This window comes from Salvia hispanica, chromosome 4 (genome assembly GCF_023119035.1).
Source record: "Salvia hispanica cultivar TCC Black 2014 chromosome 4, UniMelb_Shisp_WGS_1.0, whole genome shotgun sequence".
Taxonomy (NCBI): domain Eukaryota; kingdom Viridiplantae; phylum Streptophyta; class Magnoliopsida; order Lamiales; family Lamiaceae; genus Salvia; species Salvia hispanica.
In genome coordinates, this window is record NC_062968.1 from 38103331 (window position 1) to 38120062 (window position 16732).

Here is a 16732-nt window from a genome sequence, read left to right on the forward strand (position 1 = left end):
AGTTTGCAAATCATAGGGCCACTTTTATAGATCTCATTATGGAACATCACATTTAAAGAGAAATTAAATAATAGTAATACATAGTTTTGAAAAGTGGAACCATTAGAAATTAAAACACACACTCAATCTTGTTAGTCCTCTTTCATACAAGAAATGTTAATTAGTATTATTGCTTTATAATGATTAATCTATGGTTTAATGATGTTGGTTTTTGGGTGGTGGGATTCATGGCAGGGTTATTGGGGGTTTTATGCCTCGGAAAGTTTGGACAAATTGGAGATACTATATTAATCTTTATTATCTCAAATGTATAATTAGTGCGTGTATGTGTGTGTGTGATGCACCATTAGCATCATTGTAGTGCATGCGCTTAAAAAAATCATTTCAGTGCATGTATCTTTCAAATCACTCGCTTTCTCTTTTCATTACCAAGTAAGTATATGTGTAAAATTAACAGCTCATTATGAATTGACACTTACTAATTAAAAACACTTAATGTTTCAAATAAATTAATGACTGAATTTAGTGCATCAAACTAGTCAAAGACTCAAAAGACAGTAAATTACATACTAATATAAAGAAATAAAAGCGGGCCAATTTGGGCTTCATGATTGGGCCTTTTCATTCGGGATTGTTGTATTAATGGGCCCTTTTTATTAGAACTGATCAGTTTAAAGGCCGAAATATATGAAACTGGCCCTTAAAAAATGGCAGATGATTGTGTCCAGATCCCTAATATTGGAATTAATTGATTTCTTTTTTTTTTTGTCTGCAAGCATTTTGCAGCCAATTAAATAGCAGAATGTTGGTCACATAGCATAAGGCAAATATGTGTTGCTGAAAAATAAATATTCTCCCTCCATCCCAAGATAGTTGAGTTATATATTTTTTTGAATTGTCCAAGATAGTTGAGTCATTTCTTTTTTCAGAAAAAACTTTATCTTTCTTTATCTCTCTTACTTTACTCTCTCCACTTTAATCTTTTACACATCAATTTCATAAAACTCGTGCCAAAAAAAAAATGTCTCAACTACCTTGGGACAGAGGAAGTAGTGTATACTTATACAATTAGTTTATAAAAAAAATCAACATGTAATTGTTTTTCCTAATATTTGATTTATGATTACAGATAGTATGCGGATTACAGCAGAAGATACGACCATTATGCGTGTAAATGAGCATACAAGCAAGCAAGCCACTCAGAGAATTGTGAAATGAGATTCTCACCATTCGCTGTTCAAATCCATTTACAAACTTCCAAAGCTGCAGCTCAGGAGTTGAGATTCTGAGAACTAGCCAAGTTATTGGCATCATACACAATTCAGGTGTTGTTCACCAAATGCTGGACATAGCTTGTTAAATTAACATTTAGGTTTAAGTGGTAGAATCTGGGTTATGCTGTATTTACATTCACCTTTCAAGGTGTGGCACAGTTGATAATATTCGTCTTCACAGCTACATATGGCAAAATAAAACAAAACTGGATAGTGCTAGGACTATCAAGACATCAAGTCCAAGCTTACGCTTTCATATATACCCTAACAACTTACTTCACGTATCTATCTTACATTATGATAAATAACGATTTACAAGTTGGCTTTCTTACCCATCTACCACCCATAAATCGGGTTCTCCACCTGCGGAGGCAACAGATGAAGATCCTTGCACTGCTGGTTGTCGTATTCCCTAGTTCCCGGGGTTGCTCCCGTGCACAGCCTCAGGAACTCATTGCCAGTGAGGCAGTAATGCGCAAACGCTAGTCCTCCATCAACCACTTCGTTCAAGTTGGGCATTGAGCTCGACTTTGTCAAACTGTTGTTACTTCTACTGCTCCCACCCGGATTATTCAGAACCTTGTCAAGCTCGGAATATTCCATGAATCTCTGGGTAGCAGCCTCCCACGAGAGACTGTATCTTTGCTCGGGGGTGAGAGGCAGGGGTTCATTGGCCATAGCTTCTTTTACTTTAGCAACAAAGTCTTCTGGTGTCTTGTATGTCAAACAGTTGGGGAATGCCCTGAAGAAATCATTTGAAGGGTGGTCGGAACAGACAACAAATTTTCCCATCGCAAGGGCCTCAGCTGTAGCAGTACATAGCACATCGCTGACACTGGGATTTATGAAGATTTTGTAACTGCAAACAAATAAGCATTTGTCAAAACAATTCCCTTTAGTTAAGAGAGACATTCCAAGTCAAACGGCAGAACTATAATTCAATAGAACCACATGAATTAGCTTATAGGAATTATGCGTTTCAAAAAATCTAAGACTTCAAATTAAGAGTGGAATGTCATGTTTGATATGCATTATCCCACCCTGCAAAGAAGTCGAGCGAAACTTACCCTTGCAGGGAATCATCTGCATGGTCTCTGCCTTTCATGAAGTTGACATTTAAATTTAGTCGTTTGGCAGTGTTTTGAACATCATGAGCATCCTCTCCATTTCCATACACATCCAAGTTGAAGCCATCAAGATCCTTTTTCTGCTTTGCTAATAAATCTATGAGCTCCTTATAACCTTTTGCCCATACCATCTTGCCTAGGAAATATGCTCCTTTTGAAAAAGTTTGCTCTCCACGCTCCTTTTCTGCAGCCACTTTTTCACCAATCTCTATGAACTTGGGATTTACACCATGAACGTTGCAGATGATGGACTTAGGTAAATCCTGAGTGGCAGCAGAGAGTCGCAAGACCTAACAAAGAATTAAGTTTTATAAATTTTCTTAAGATATTAAAAGCAGCAATGAGTATTAATAAATTTCCATTATGACAGATTCCATGATAAAATCATTCAGAGAAGACCAATACCTTGTGACAGTATGCTCTCACAACCCAATTATTTATGTGCTTGACAAAAAAAGCTTGCAGAGCACCATTTCTCTCCCTCTTGATGTATTCCAAGTAGTTTGTGTGAACAATACCAACAACATGGTTGAACTTATCAGTCCACCTTTTTCCATGATGGTACCAGTTCAGGTGTTCAGGTTCTTCCAGGATTGCAATGTCAGCATCCTTGGATGAAATAAAGCGAGACGTATCTCCAGCTGGCATGATACTCCGCCTTGCCTTCGAGAACTAAGAAGCAGAAAAAAAGAAAAGTGAAAATGGTGAGTCAAGTATCAAACATATCTCACTTATTTAAAAATGAAATCAGAGCAAATAAATATGATACAAGATCAGTTGATATCACTACCTTTCCGGGATAAAATGATATCTTGAAGTCGGCCTTGAAGCCAATCCTTTCCTCAAGCCAACTACGTATATAACTCTCCTGTTCCTCAGGCGAGCTAAATGTTATATTGTTGGGATAAACAAGCTCTTGATCAGATTGACAAAGCCATGGAACCAAAAGTGTAACATTCTGTTTAGCAGATTTTGCAAGATATGCTGCTCGGAACAATGGATTTACAGCTGTTCCTGTCATCCAAGGAAGGCTGGCGGTGGTGACAATAGCCACATGCCTCTTTTTGTCTGACAACTCTGACACGTCATTTTTTCCAATATCACTCCAAAAGCCACCATCATAATGATGTCCTGTACTTTGGAGTACACTGGCTACCCTCAAGTCTAACTCATCAGTAATGTTGTCACTTTCAACAATCGATGACTCTCCATCAGATAATGAGCGTAGCATAAGATGGTTTTTCCGTTTGCTGCATAAACTCTCCACTATCTTGTCTGATATGCCTAAACGCCAATAACAATTATTATAAAGTCAGTTGGCTGTACTTACACGTAATCTTGAACAACAACTGGACAAATTCAAACCTTGTTAATGACCTCATTATATAAGTGATATACTGACAGTAGGTTACACTGGTGATATAAAATCAGGGGACAGAAAGAAATTTAAGGTTCCACAGCTTATTTTAAGGAGAAACTAAAATATTCTACAAACAAGGTACGGGAGGGAAAACATAAATCCCTACTCCCTTAAAGGGATTTCTATGTGCAAGTGACAATGATCTATTAAAAAGGTAATTCATATGGTGCATCCCTAGCTACCTGGTAATCTGGTATCAGTCAGTGGACTATTACTATTGTCCATGAAAATTCAAAGCACTAAATCTCAAATGGGGTCTATTAATTTATTAGCAATAGATGACGAACTATATGTGCAAAGTAAATCAGTTAAACCGGTAGCTCAACAAGAACAGACTCTGTATAGTAAAAGTAAGGGAAGACAAGAATGTTTTCATAGGATCCACATACCTCTACCAATGCCCAGTTGATCCAGAAAGGGGCTAGACTGCCTCACTAGGCATGCGAGCAGCTCCGGTACATCAAGGGGTGGGACTTCCTAAATCCAAACAAAATGAAAATTACAATGTATTCAGTGAATGTCATATTACTTTAGCTGCTAAGACATAGATATAGGTCGAGTCTATCTTGACTTGTAGATTTCATGCTAAACTTCATTTTTCAGTTGTAACTTGTTTTAGATTCATTCCTTCAGATAACTCAGCTAGCATGGCGACAAGTCATAATTCATATGTGTCTCGAAATTTCATGCACATGGAGATTACAACACAAACCTTTGATTCGTGGGGATCCTTGCATATTGATTTCTGCAAAAAAACAAAAAAAACAAATGGAAGAGACATTAATGGAAAACCACCATGCTGAATCTAAGTAACTAAATGCCAAGTGCCAGTTACTAGCCAGTGTCATAGGTAGGAAACTATAACAGGAGATGCGAACAACACTCCTTAAAGTGTCCACGTAAAACTTGACTATACAAACATGTTGTTTAAAGAGATGACCGCGTCCAGGATTCTTAGAGGAAATTTTGGACAATCAAGACTGTTTGCATGCACACCACAATAACGCAGAGCATGTTAGGAATTTCAATTTTGTTGATTTGCTCTCTTAATTCAATGGAATTGGTTATCATATTCGGCTAATATTCCGTTTTGCATTTTTCGCTTTCTTTCTCCATGTATGATAGCACATATGCTTTTTATACTTATTAGAAACAGCATTTCCATGCTCTTTAAACAACAAGATTTCATTACCATAGTTAAACTCTGCTACACAGCCTACACCCGATAAATTGCAGTGAAACAATACCTCATTCAAACCCAGAAAAATTCCAGACCATATTCTTCTTCTTGACATATCATTCGACTACACCGAGTAACGACCATAATAAGGGTGACCCATCATACTGTAGGACAAGTATTTAAACGATCTAGATTTTATAACCAGTTACTTCACTTCATTTATGGAGAAATACGCATCACAAAACTTAATTATAACTGAATCCCCAAAATCTAGTTTCTCTCAACTACACATTCTTAATCAAGAAAAAAGAGAATACATCAATCCTTCACGGTATTATATTATTGTGCACAAACTATAACTTAGGACAAACTGCACAGGTACTGGAATTAAACTAACCCAGGCAGAAATTCATAAACAAAATTTTGACAGAAAAGAAACAGGAAACTCGTACCAGGCTCGACTTGAACTTCTCGACGAACTCACTGTTCTTAATTCCCTCAAAAATCTCAGCGGAGCTTTTATGCTCCAGTTCCCTCAGCCTCGACTTGAACGTCCTTATCGGTTCCCAGAATTCCCCAAATTGCCCCTCCTCCCTCTCCTTCTCCTTAAACCTCACACCCCGCCACTTCCTCAACGACTCCCTCTCGTCCTCCTCATCCTCTTCTTCCCCCACCTCCGCCACAATCGCGTTCTTAATCGCGGACAGATTGATCTTAATCTGCGGCTTGGAGTAGAACTTGAAATCCGGCGACGAATACGCCCTCCGGAATTCCGAAAGCTTCGGCTGGAGCTTCTTCACGAAATCGATCTCCGCCGGCGGAGGCGGATTGAGAGTGGCGGAGGCGGTAATTGTGGGGACACTGAAGGGCGTCCTCGAGGCGGAGTTGAGGAAATTCTCGAGCTCCTTGTCGGCTAGGTTTTTGAAGGAGTTAGCGCGGTTTTTAAGGAGCTGGAGATCGGCGTCGGCTGAGGAGCGGACCTCGCGCCAGCCCTTGGATATGAAGGAGAAGGCCTTCTCCGCCGTCACGATTGAGCCGGACGGCCTCACCGTCTTCGAGGCCGACCGCGGCTCCGGCGGCTTGAAATTCATTGCTTGAATTCGCCTCCTTTTACAACAATTGTGAGTGAAATTTAGGTTAACTGAAATTTGCGATGAGCGAAGAGAGTGTGAATGGAGAAGGATGGAGGTGTGAGCTGTGTGTGTCGTGTATCAGGATTTTTAACGGCTAAGATTGCGGTATGTTTTATTATTGATTTTGTTTTTTGATGAATATAAAGATTATGCAAATTTTAATGGGTAAATTTCGAGGAAGGTATGCTGACACGTGGGATTACACTTGTGTTGCTTGATTGGAGCTCAGCTTGTCCATCGTGGAGATATGCAATTTTGATTAATTTGTTATGTGAATATTCCGGTGAAAATGCGAATACTATTTTAACTCTTTTCAATTCAAAACTCATTTCCTGATCTAAGAGCTCCATCGTCTTTATACAAAATTAAATAAATTCATGCAATAAATAAAAATAAAAATTGAAAAAAGGAAAACTCTGTATACTTTTTTGCTATAAACGTAGAAAATAACCATGAATATCGAAAATGAAGACAAACAAATTCGAATCCTTGAACAATAAAACTACTACTATTTGTCAATCAAATTTGAAAATTTCTAATTTTGCAAATCTATAAAACGACTTCACCATGAGTACAATAATAATTTGTTGTTGAAATATTGTTCCCATCTCTTAAAAAATAATTAATGAAAATCAGAATGGTTGGACGAAATCATAGGCGGAGCTACTGTGAGGTCGGAATCGGAGCTACTTGAAGCTGCTTGGGTCGGCGAGCCAATAAATAGTGTCTTCACTCAAAAGCCATGACAGATAGTGGAGGGTCGGTAAACTCCACCCGACTGCGCCTATATATGTCACTATTCACTAATATAAATCGATTATAACATTATGATTTTCTAATACCAAATTAAATTTTAATTACTGTATTTACGTATTTACTTAAATGAAATCATGATAGTATTAGTATATACTCCTTTTTTGTGTTACGTTAGTATTTAGGTCGAGTATATTATTCATGAATTTTGTTTGAATATGATCTTATATTGTAACTTGTCGATATAATAACAATACAACAAGTATAAATTATAACAAAAAATACTCATAGTTACTTGGAAACCTACCGAAACAATATATACAGATTAATTCAGTATAATCATTTTGAATTTCTGATTAGAGGAAATCAGAAATAAGAAAAAATCGGTGGTTCTTTTATTTGCATATAAGCACCATTGACTTTTTTTTAAGCACCACTGACTCTGTTTAAGAGCTTAGGCTAAAATTAAATACCAGTCGATAACCTAGCCTACTAAGTTGTAGTAAACAGAAACATGTCATACTAACACAAATTCAAGGCATACTAACATTTTTTATGTATTATTTTAATAAATTAGTGAGGAGTAGAGTGGGGCGGTGGCTCGTGTGTGGAAGCCCGGATTTTTTTTTTTATTATGTAATTTTTTTTTATCTATGTAACTTTTTTAAATGCAATTAATGAATTTTCCCGTATATGTGTCGTAAATTTAATTCCGTAATTTAATCGTAATTTTAATTCCTTAAATGTAGTATATTTTGAATTATTTTTATTGCAATTTTGGTCTATAGCTGGCCTAAATCTGATGTGGCGAGGTGGATTTTTTAGTGTTGCTGACATGGTAGGGGAGAGAATGGCTGGCCTATTCATTGGTCTATAGCTGGCCTAAGCACCATTGCGGATGCTCTAATAGATTTATGAGAATACTGTTATTTTTTATGCATATTGATAACGGAAGTTTATATGGCCTAACTTACTGCATAGATTTTCAAAGTAGCATGGTCATCACATTTTATGATTTCGTGATGAAAGTCAAGTTGTAAATTATTTATAGTAAATCTCATTAACAATTTATATATCAAATAGTGCTTTTAAAGCATAAGTAGGCTTTTATCGGGTTTGGCGTTCTACACAAACCCCGTAGGCCGTAACATGCATCTTTGTGACTGATAATAAATTTGATTATTACTTACTCTGTGTTCTATAGTAACTTTCAATTTGTCCATTTATTTTTCCATAAATTTTTATTACATGTCTTGATATGCTAATCAAGTTATACTAGGTCAATTAATAGCGGAGAGGAGTGAATCTTATTTTTGTATTACAAGTGTGTTGGCCTGTGATAAATAGCGGATGAAGATTGTAGAATATCCAGGACCAAGGAAGAATATACTTATTGCTTGGATAATAGGAGTAGAATAATCCAGTAACCTAAAACGGTTTTAATACGGTGAACCGCATGTCAAATTATAGTACTCCATCTGTTAGTATTTATAATGAGTCTTCGTCTCCAAAAAACTACTACTGTTATTATTTATCCTATTACGAATATTTTCCAACGCATTATGAGCTAGGGATTAATTCAAATTCTCGTTGGAGAAACTCCATTAATTATACTAATCGTATAACTTATATACTAACAGAAAGTAGTAACCTTATAAACAAAAAATACATGATTTATTAATCAATACTAAAGCTTTGATAATAAACGAAATTAAGTCATCTTATACTAGTGTTGTTTTATTCAACTCTATTAATATTATACAACTATACGCCATAAAAAGATTAAATAAATAAAAATATATTATATCCGAACCTAGATATTTCATCAACTCGGACCGTCGGACGGAAATGCTTTCGTATATCGGAAAACAAAAGTCATCCTCGCTAGTAATTTTCAGGTAAGAGTAAGCCCCATTGTATTAGCGATATTTTAATAAATAATGTTTTGGATAAGCTTGATTATTTCTTATTCAACTAACCGACTATATGAATTATGAGACTAGTAAGAATATAGAGTATATATACTTCCCAAGTTTGACTCCTAGACATCGTAACTTCAAAAATTCTTTTTTTGTTTGACGTGAAGAAAAGAAAAGGAATTAAGATCTGTATGTGTATAAAGTATATGAAAGTGGTGTAATTCTTGGAACATATTAATACGCGAACTGTATGGTTAAGACGTGCTTACAATACCAAAGTATTATACCACAAAGTTGATCATTTGTCCCAATACCTATTTACAAAGTAAATCTAATTCAACAAATCGAAAACTTAGGATTTTCGATGTTCTCAATCTTTGTTGACTTGTTGTGTAATTATGTGTCATTGATCACTTTGTTGATAACCTTTGGAAATCAAGTCCGAAGACAAAATCTATCTTGATATAATTTTATACTTTACCAATTTGAATAGGTACGATCCTGCCAACTCTTATCTAATTTGGTGAAAACCAAAGTTCAATTATTCAAAATATTGTTGGTCTTCTAAAAATAAAAAATACATATACTCCAGCATTATTTGAGAGTCAAACCACGTTTTTAATAAACTTTTCTTTTAAATTCAATGTTGAACTTTGACCAGTTAATATTAAGACTATTTAATTGGACATACTTTACCAATTACCACCCATCAATATAGAGTAATGAAGTTGAATTATTGTTACTCTTGAAGCTCAGTGTTAGCTTGGAAAATGTAACTCTCCACAACATTAGTTTAATACTCTCTCCGTACCATAATAATTGTCACTCTTATTGTGGCCATGGATTTTAAGAAAAGTTGATTGAAAAAGTTAGTAGAATGTGGGACCCACTTTTTATATTGATTTTATAATAAAATGCGAGTGAAATGAGTTAGTGGAATATGAGACCTACTTACCATTTAAGATAAAAATAAAGTGTGACAATTATTGTGGGACAGATCGAAATGGAAAAGAGTGACAATTATTATGGGACGGATGGAGTATTAGTCAATAACATGCGACGTGAGTAAAGCGAAGGCAGTTGTAGGGTATTTTGTTCACCACAAGTCACAACCACACAAAAAGTTGGTAATAGATTAAAAAATATTATATAATTGTATTACGCATAAATAAAATAAATTGTCGTTTAGGTTAAGTTTTATGTTTCAGACAGTTAAATCGTACACATGGAGCATATGTGATGGAGTACTATATACGCCTAATCGTACTTCGTCCTTTTCTATTTAAAAATACATTTTAACTCAACAAAAATTTTGAAAAAATTATTTAACTTTATTAAAAGAATAATAAAAAAAATTAATAGAATATAAGTTCAATTTTATTATTATAGTAGAATATGAGTGTAATTAAGGACATTCACAATGCCTCTCCGTCTGGGGCGACAGCCCGCGCCGGCGGGGCTGCATTGCATATCCTCTTCCCCACACAGCCGTCCGACAAACCGCCCCCCTCTCGGTTGAATCTTCAGCCACCCAGCCAGGCGCGGACGCAGAAAATTTTAGTTGTAGGGGCTTCATTATACTATCTCCGTCTTTTAAAAATAGAAATATTTCTATTTTGGTTCGACACTTAAAATTAGAAAGTTTCTATTCTAAGATATTTTATTTCTCTCTAATGAAGTAGAACTCATTTTCTAGTAAGAATACTTCAATCATTTTTTCATTTTATCTTTTCTTTACTTTAATTGTTCAATAAAACATGTGCGGTTTCAAAATTCAATTTTTCAAAAACGAAGGTAATATGTCCTCCCAGGGCTGGCAATTTTTGGCACGACACGAACCCGCACGAAATTAATGGGTATGTGTCAAAGCTTACTGGATTCATGTCCTTATCGTATCGACACGATAACGACACGAAAACTTCGTGTCGTGTTCGTGTTACACGTTAAGAAATAATATTAACATATTATAATATTGTTATTTTTTTTATTTATTTTAAAATTTTAAAATTTTAAAATTTAAAATTAAAATTTATTATTAGAAATAATATTAATATATTATAATATTATTATTATGGTGTTGTTATTGTGTCGTGTCATATACATGTTGTTATCGTATCGTGTTGACCCGAAGTGGTTCGTGTCGTTAATGGGTTCGTGTCGTGTTCGTGTCTGAGGGTAGCGGGTCGTGTTCGTGTTCGTGTTTGGAGTTTTCTTAACGGGTCATGTTCGTGTTAGTTGTTATCGTGTCGTGTCATTTTCGTGTCGACACGATAACGACAAAACACGCACGATTTGCCATCCCTATATGCTCCTATATAAATTTAGTTACAATTTTATATATAAAACTAGTTCAATACATTAATCAAAATACTACCGTAAAGTAGTAGGTAAAATTAATTCTATATAATCACAATATCGATCCTATATAAATTTAGTTACAATTTTAATGCACATTTTTCATATTTTCATTCTTAATTTCAAATAATAATAATAATAATAATAATAATAATAATAATAATAATAATAATAATAATAATAATAATAATATACTAGGGTCATATTCTATTGCTTATAGCATCCTAATCCAAAATCAAGACCAAATCTCCACCCTTAAATTTTAAAATGAATGGATGAGATTGAATCTTATGAATTTCAATAAATAGTAGACAAAATATCTACAAAAGGGTAATATCATCATTATGTTATCATATGATAATATTCGTGAATGTTTTTTTTATATCAACATAGTGTATAACAAATATCAACAATATGACATAAGAATATCAACACTAGTACAAGAAAATATCAACACATATTTATTGAGATTTTTACATGGTTTTATTGAGATTTTATGTGCATTATATTGAAATTTTTTGATGTATTTGTTGATAAAAATCTGGTTATCAACATTTATGAAAACTAAAATAAAAAATATCAAATTTTATCATCCGAACATCGTCGGAACATATGCAATTGAGATCTCGTTGGAATCCTTATAAAATTATCTTTAATTTGATATATTTTTTGCGAAAAAATAATTTAAATCGAGAGAGTTACGTAAATTTAAAGTTTTAAGATGACTTTAATGAGAGAGAATTGACATTAATACCCTCTAATTTTATTTATTAATTTTCTTAATTAAAAATATAATCCATGTGATATTATTTCAACCACTAGATCTTCTAATCTAATAGCTAAGATTTAGTCTTAATTTGGAATTACTAATTAGTTGGCAATTGATCACTCTCATGTACTACTATACATGAAATTTTTTGAAGCTAGATAATCAATTTGAAATTTTATGTCCATTAAACAAAAACCTAAATTAACGTACATAGTACATTTTACTTTTCTTTGACTAAAATAATGCAGCACATTTATTTTTCCATTATTAACCAAAGCCACATTTAAAAAGTACGACACGACAACTCCCAAGACAATAAAGAAAGCTTTTATTATAATTAGTATCTCACCCGTGCTATGCATGGAACATTGAACTATTTAGAAAATATAACATGGAGGGTAAAATTCCTAATTATTTACTAAAGCTTATGCATAAGTTGTTGGTAAAATTTATTGGATCTGTAATAAATAAATTATGAACACACATTGACAACAAGAGGAAAAAAAGTTATATATAGTTAAACAGTAAAACAAAATTGGTAAATATAAATATAGTACTGTAGATTAAATTACAAAACAGTAATTCATATGTTCTGAAAAACTTCTTTGTAAATAACATTTACAGTAGAAGACACAGTACTATTAAGTTCACCATCCCAAACTAAAATCTTCAATCCTGCGCGACTTGTAACTCTAGACACAACAACATACAATTGGCCGTGGCTGAAGACAAATTTTTTAAAAAATAACCGCACATGCGCAAGAGATTGACCTTGGCTCTTGTTAATTGTCATAGCATATGACACCGACAAAGGAAATTGTCGACGTTGAAATTTGAATGGCAACCTAGTACTCCCTCCGTTCTACAGTAATAGAGACATTTCATTTTCTACACTCATTTTGAAAAAATGATATTAAATAGTTAAAGTGGATAGAGAGTAAAGTAAGAGAGAAAATAATGTAGAGAAGAGTCTTATCTATAATATTCTCTCTCTTACTTTACTTTTTCTCGACTTTAACTATTTATAATTATTTTTTCAAAATGAGTGCGCAAAATGAAATGCTTCTATTACTATGGAACGGAGGGAGTATCAGAAGGCGTGACTGACATCCGAGGAATCAATACTTTACAACCTTGATTATCAACACTCAAGACTTTGGCTTCTAAAACATGATCACCTACACGCGTAATGATCAATCGTGTTCCATTACACAATCCGTTAGCAGGATCTATGTTTCTTAACAACATAACATGCCAACCGTCAACAACAACTCATGATTTGGTGTATCAGAGCACTTAAGATTATTCAAAAATTCTACTGAATGTATCTCCGCAAAACCATTAGAGGTTTGATCAGACTTAGATATGCTATCTGAGCTCAAATAAACACGACTGTCCGATTGATCCAAAGAAATCATATATTGATTAACCAAGTCAACCACATCCAACATTGGAACAAGTATAGCTCGATCATACAAATGGCAGCTCAAATCTTCGTTGTCCATATATGAAGGATAAATAGATTTAACAATGTTTTGTAGAGGATCACCACTCTCGACCAATACACAATACAATATCAGTAGGAAGATCAATATTGACTTCACCATCATTAGGAGCCCTAATAACCCCATCTCCAATTGATGCCACCCACTCAGAATAGTCCTTCAATTTCGACGCTTCCTCACCAGATTTAATACTAAGAAGTCTCATATTGTTAGTCAACCTCAAAACTTTGCAACTACTCCAAATATATGATGAGTTAATAGTAGAATTTACAATATCTTGTCGACTACCCTTAGGCACAACTGGTAAAATCTGTCTAAAATCACCCCCCAAAACAACCGTTTTCCCACCAAATGGCATCTCCATGCTCAACTCATTGTATACTCTCATAAGGTCACGCAAACTCAGATCAACAGCTTCCAAACAATGTTTGTGAACTATAGGAGCTTCGTCCCATATAATAAGTTTCGCTCTCACAATCAACCCAGCTAATGCACTACCTTATTTTATATTGCAGACTGAATCTTCATTAGGATTGATAGGAATTTTAAACCGATAATGAGCTTTTCTCCCACCAGGTAACAATAACGCAGCAATACCACTGGAAGTCACGTTCAAAACAATATCACCTTTTGAACGAATAGCCGCTGACAATGTCTTCCAAATGAAAGTTTTTCCAGTGCCTCCATACCCATAAACCAAAAATAATCCACCGTCATAAGAGTTGACAGTAGACATTATCGTAACATACACATGACATTGTTCATCACTGAACTTCGAGACAAAGATTAAATGATCTCTTGCCAAGGCTTCCCGATCTATTATTAGAACTTCCCAAATATTGTGTTTTCGGATATAGCATAGAATGAAATTCATGCAAAGTTCTTCCTCCACTAAGTAACAATTTTTCAGTTTCAAGCAATCCCAAATTTTGAATATCATCGTCATCCAACATCAAAACAATAATTTAAAAAGTGTATGTAATTTAAAAAACATTATAATGAGTGCATATAAAACCTATGGTTATAAAAAAAACCTGGATGACGTAAGAGTTTCCGCTGTTTATGAAGAACATCTTCACATAAATATTTCCAACAGCTTGTCCACACAATATCTGGTCGTGTAATGGTTTCTGATATTTATAGGCTCACAAACAACAATTGTATTGAATGTGCCGAAGCCCAAAAAGAAGCCTCAGTAATGCCATCGATGTGCTCTCTATCATCATCCAACAACCTCAATGCATAGCAAACATCTCGAAATGTAGCATACTGAATACCATTAACACACTTAATGGCTGCAAACGATGAAGCACCACGAACAACATTCAGTAAACATCTCAAGTAATACATATCACCAGAACCAGGAGAAACATAAAACAATCTCCCGATATAATATCTTTGTTTTCTAAGTGTCCAATTATCTGTGTTCCATACAAACTTCATGGGGAATTTTGCGTAAGTGAGATCTCTGCCTTCCACATATTTCTTATTTGCTTCCATCCAGGCCAAAAATTGGCTCTCACGCACTGTTTTGCGATTCAAGACACGTTCCAATGGCTCAAATTCTTCAAAAACTATCTATTGTTCATTTGGTAGATGAAAACTCAATCTTTCAACAGTTGGATCCTTATATTGAATGTCGTATCCAAATATTCTTCAAGCGGCTTCACAGGACGATATGTATCTACAATCATAAAACAAACTAATCTCATCCACAATTTTTTCCACACTATCAGAACCGGTTTCAAAAAAAGATGTCGTCACACGATCATAGCCCTTATTTATGTACTTAAACAAATACTTGATTGATCGGGCTTGATTGCACTATTCCACATTAATATGACATCCATACTTCATAAGAAGAAAACGATTATGTGGAACTAAAAATCGATTATCCAAAGGCACGACATCCTTCAAGACAACACGACCATTATCTATAAGCTGGTAAATAGGATAACCATCATCATCAAAATAGGTTTATGCAATATACTTCTTAGGGAAGTATTTCGTACATCTACCATTAGCCATACATGGAGACGATTGTCTAACACTACCACAAGGACCATGGACCATAAATTCTTTGACATTCATATAATAGTATGGATCATTGTGGGCATCGGGTATTTTAGCAGAAATTATCTCATCAATAGGTTGAGAATCAGGTTGTTTATCCTTTTTGCTTAGGAAAAGCAAAATATGCGCATGAGGTAAGCCACGCTTTTGAAACTCGATGGTGTAAACAACTGCACAGTAAAATTTTTAAAGCATAAATATATATAAAAAATACATTTTTAAAAGATAAACAATTTACTCAAATGTACCTCCTTTCACAACTCCAAAAAGTCTCTTACTCCTAAGCTCTCTAATAAAATTATCCAATTTGATTTTTAAAACTCGGCATACAATATAAGGCCGATCAACTGGACGCAATCCTTTGGGGTCAATGAATCTATAATTTCTGGCCAATTTGGGTTACAAGTAAAAGTAATAAATAAATTGTGATACCCTACCCATCTACATATAGTCATAGCATCTTGATAGTTCTGAATCATATATCTAGCGCCACCAACAAAACCGGAAGACAAAATAATGTGTTTTCCATGTTTTGACCCATCTGTCTCTCCTCTCAAAACTGCATCGGTCAATCCCTTGTACATCTCAGCACGCAATTTTTTTTGTTGGGCGCGTACAAATCTTAAGCAGCCTGCCTCAATCATAGTATATGCATCAACAATAAATTGTTGAAATAATCAGCGTGAGAAAAGAATCATAGAACACTCATTAACTCGCTCGTGTAACTAATATGCAAAATACTCTTTTGGACTAATTCGACTCCTACGACTTGTAGAATGATGTCCAATAGATTTTGAAAATGCAATGTCAACTGTATAACCATCCTCACCATATTGGAATAAAAGAGGATATTGAAGTGGAAGATAAGAAGGATGGAGCTCAGTTATACGTTGTAATTGCCAAGACTTATGTTCTATTATAATGTCTCTATCACCCAAAGCTTCATCTAAATCTCCCACAATAAGAACAACAACCTCAGGCACAGAAGGAAGGTTATAAGTTCTCCCATCTCTACCTCAGTTATATGTTGTAATTGCCAGTCACATGTTTGATTGTATCAATTAAAAGTAATTTTCACAATCTCCATTCCATATTTGTGTACATGCGTGTATATCAAGATGCATCTACAAATTACTTGAGTGGGGAAATTTTGAGAGAAAAAGGAAATGGCTAAACTGGACACAACTTGCTTTCTTGTGTGTTTTACAGAGAGCTAGTGTGTTC

The 16732-nt window shown here is 34.6% G+C and overlaps 1 protein-coding gene across 1 annotated transcript; it reads right to left on the reverse strand.

The window, feature by feature from the left end:
• Positions 1-1373: 1373 nt before the first annotated feature.
• LOC125221554 (digalactosyldiacylglycerol synthase 1, chloroplastic) lies at positions 1374-6227 on the reverse strand. Its single transcript, XM_048123684.1, has 7 exons — positions 5454-6227; positions 4534-4566; positions 4211-4298; positions 3192-3685; positions 2807-3073; positions 2342-2691; positions 1374-2133 (listed from the first exon to the last, which is right to left on the reverse strand). Exons 1-7 carry the CDS (start codon positions 6090-6092, stop codon positions 1611-1613), a joined length of 2394 nt encoding a protein of 797 aa, XP_047979641.1. The 5' UTR covers positions 6093-6227; the 3' UTR covers positions 1374-1610.
• Between the last annotated feature and the right edge of the window lie 10505 nt (positions 6228-16732).

What these genes read in the sequence shown, in the direction of transcription:
- LOC125221554 (XM_048123684.1), bottom strand. Translation starts at nt 6,092, where the DNA reads ATGAATTTCAAGCCGCCGGAGCCGCGGTCGGCCTCGAAGACGGTGAGG. An exon ending in TCAACTGGGCATTGGTAGAG is followed by an intron (nt 3,686 to 4,210) that starts GTATGTGGATCC and finishes ATTGGCGTTTAG; the next exon opens with GCATATCAGACAAGATAGTG. An exon ending in TGAGAGCATACTGTCACAAG is followed by an intron (nt 2,692 to 2,806) that starts GTATTGGTCTTC and finishes ATTCTTTGTTAG; the next exon opens with GTCTTGCGACTCTCTGCTGC.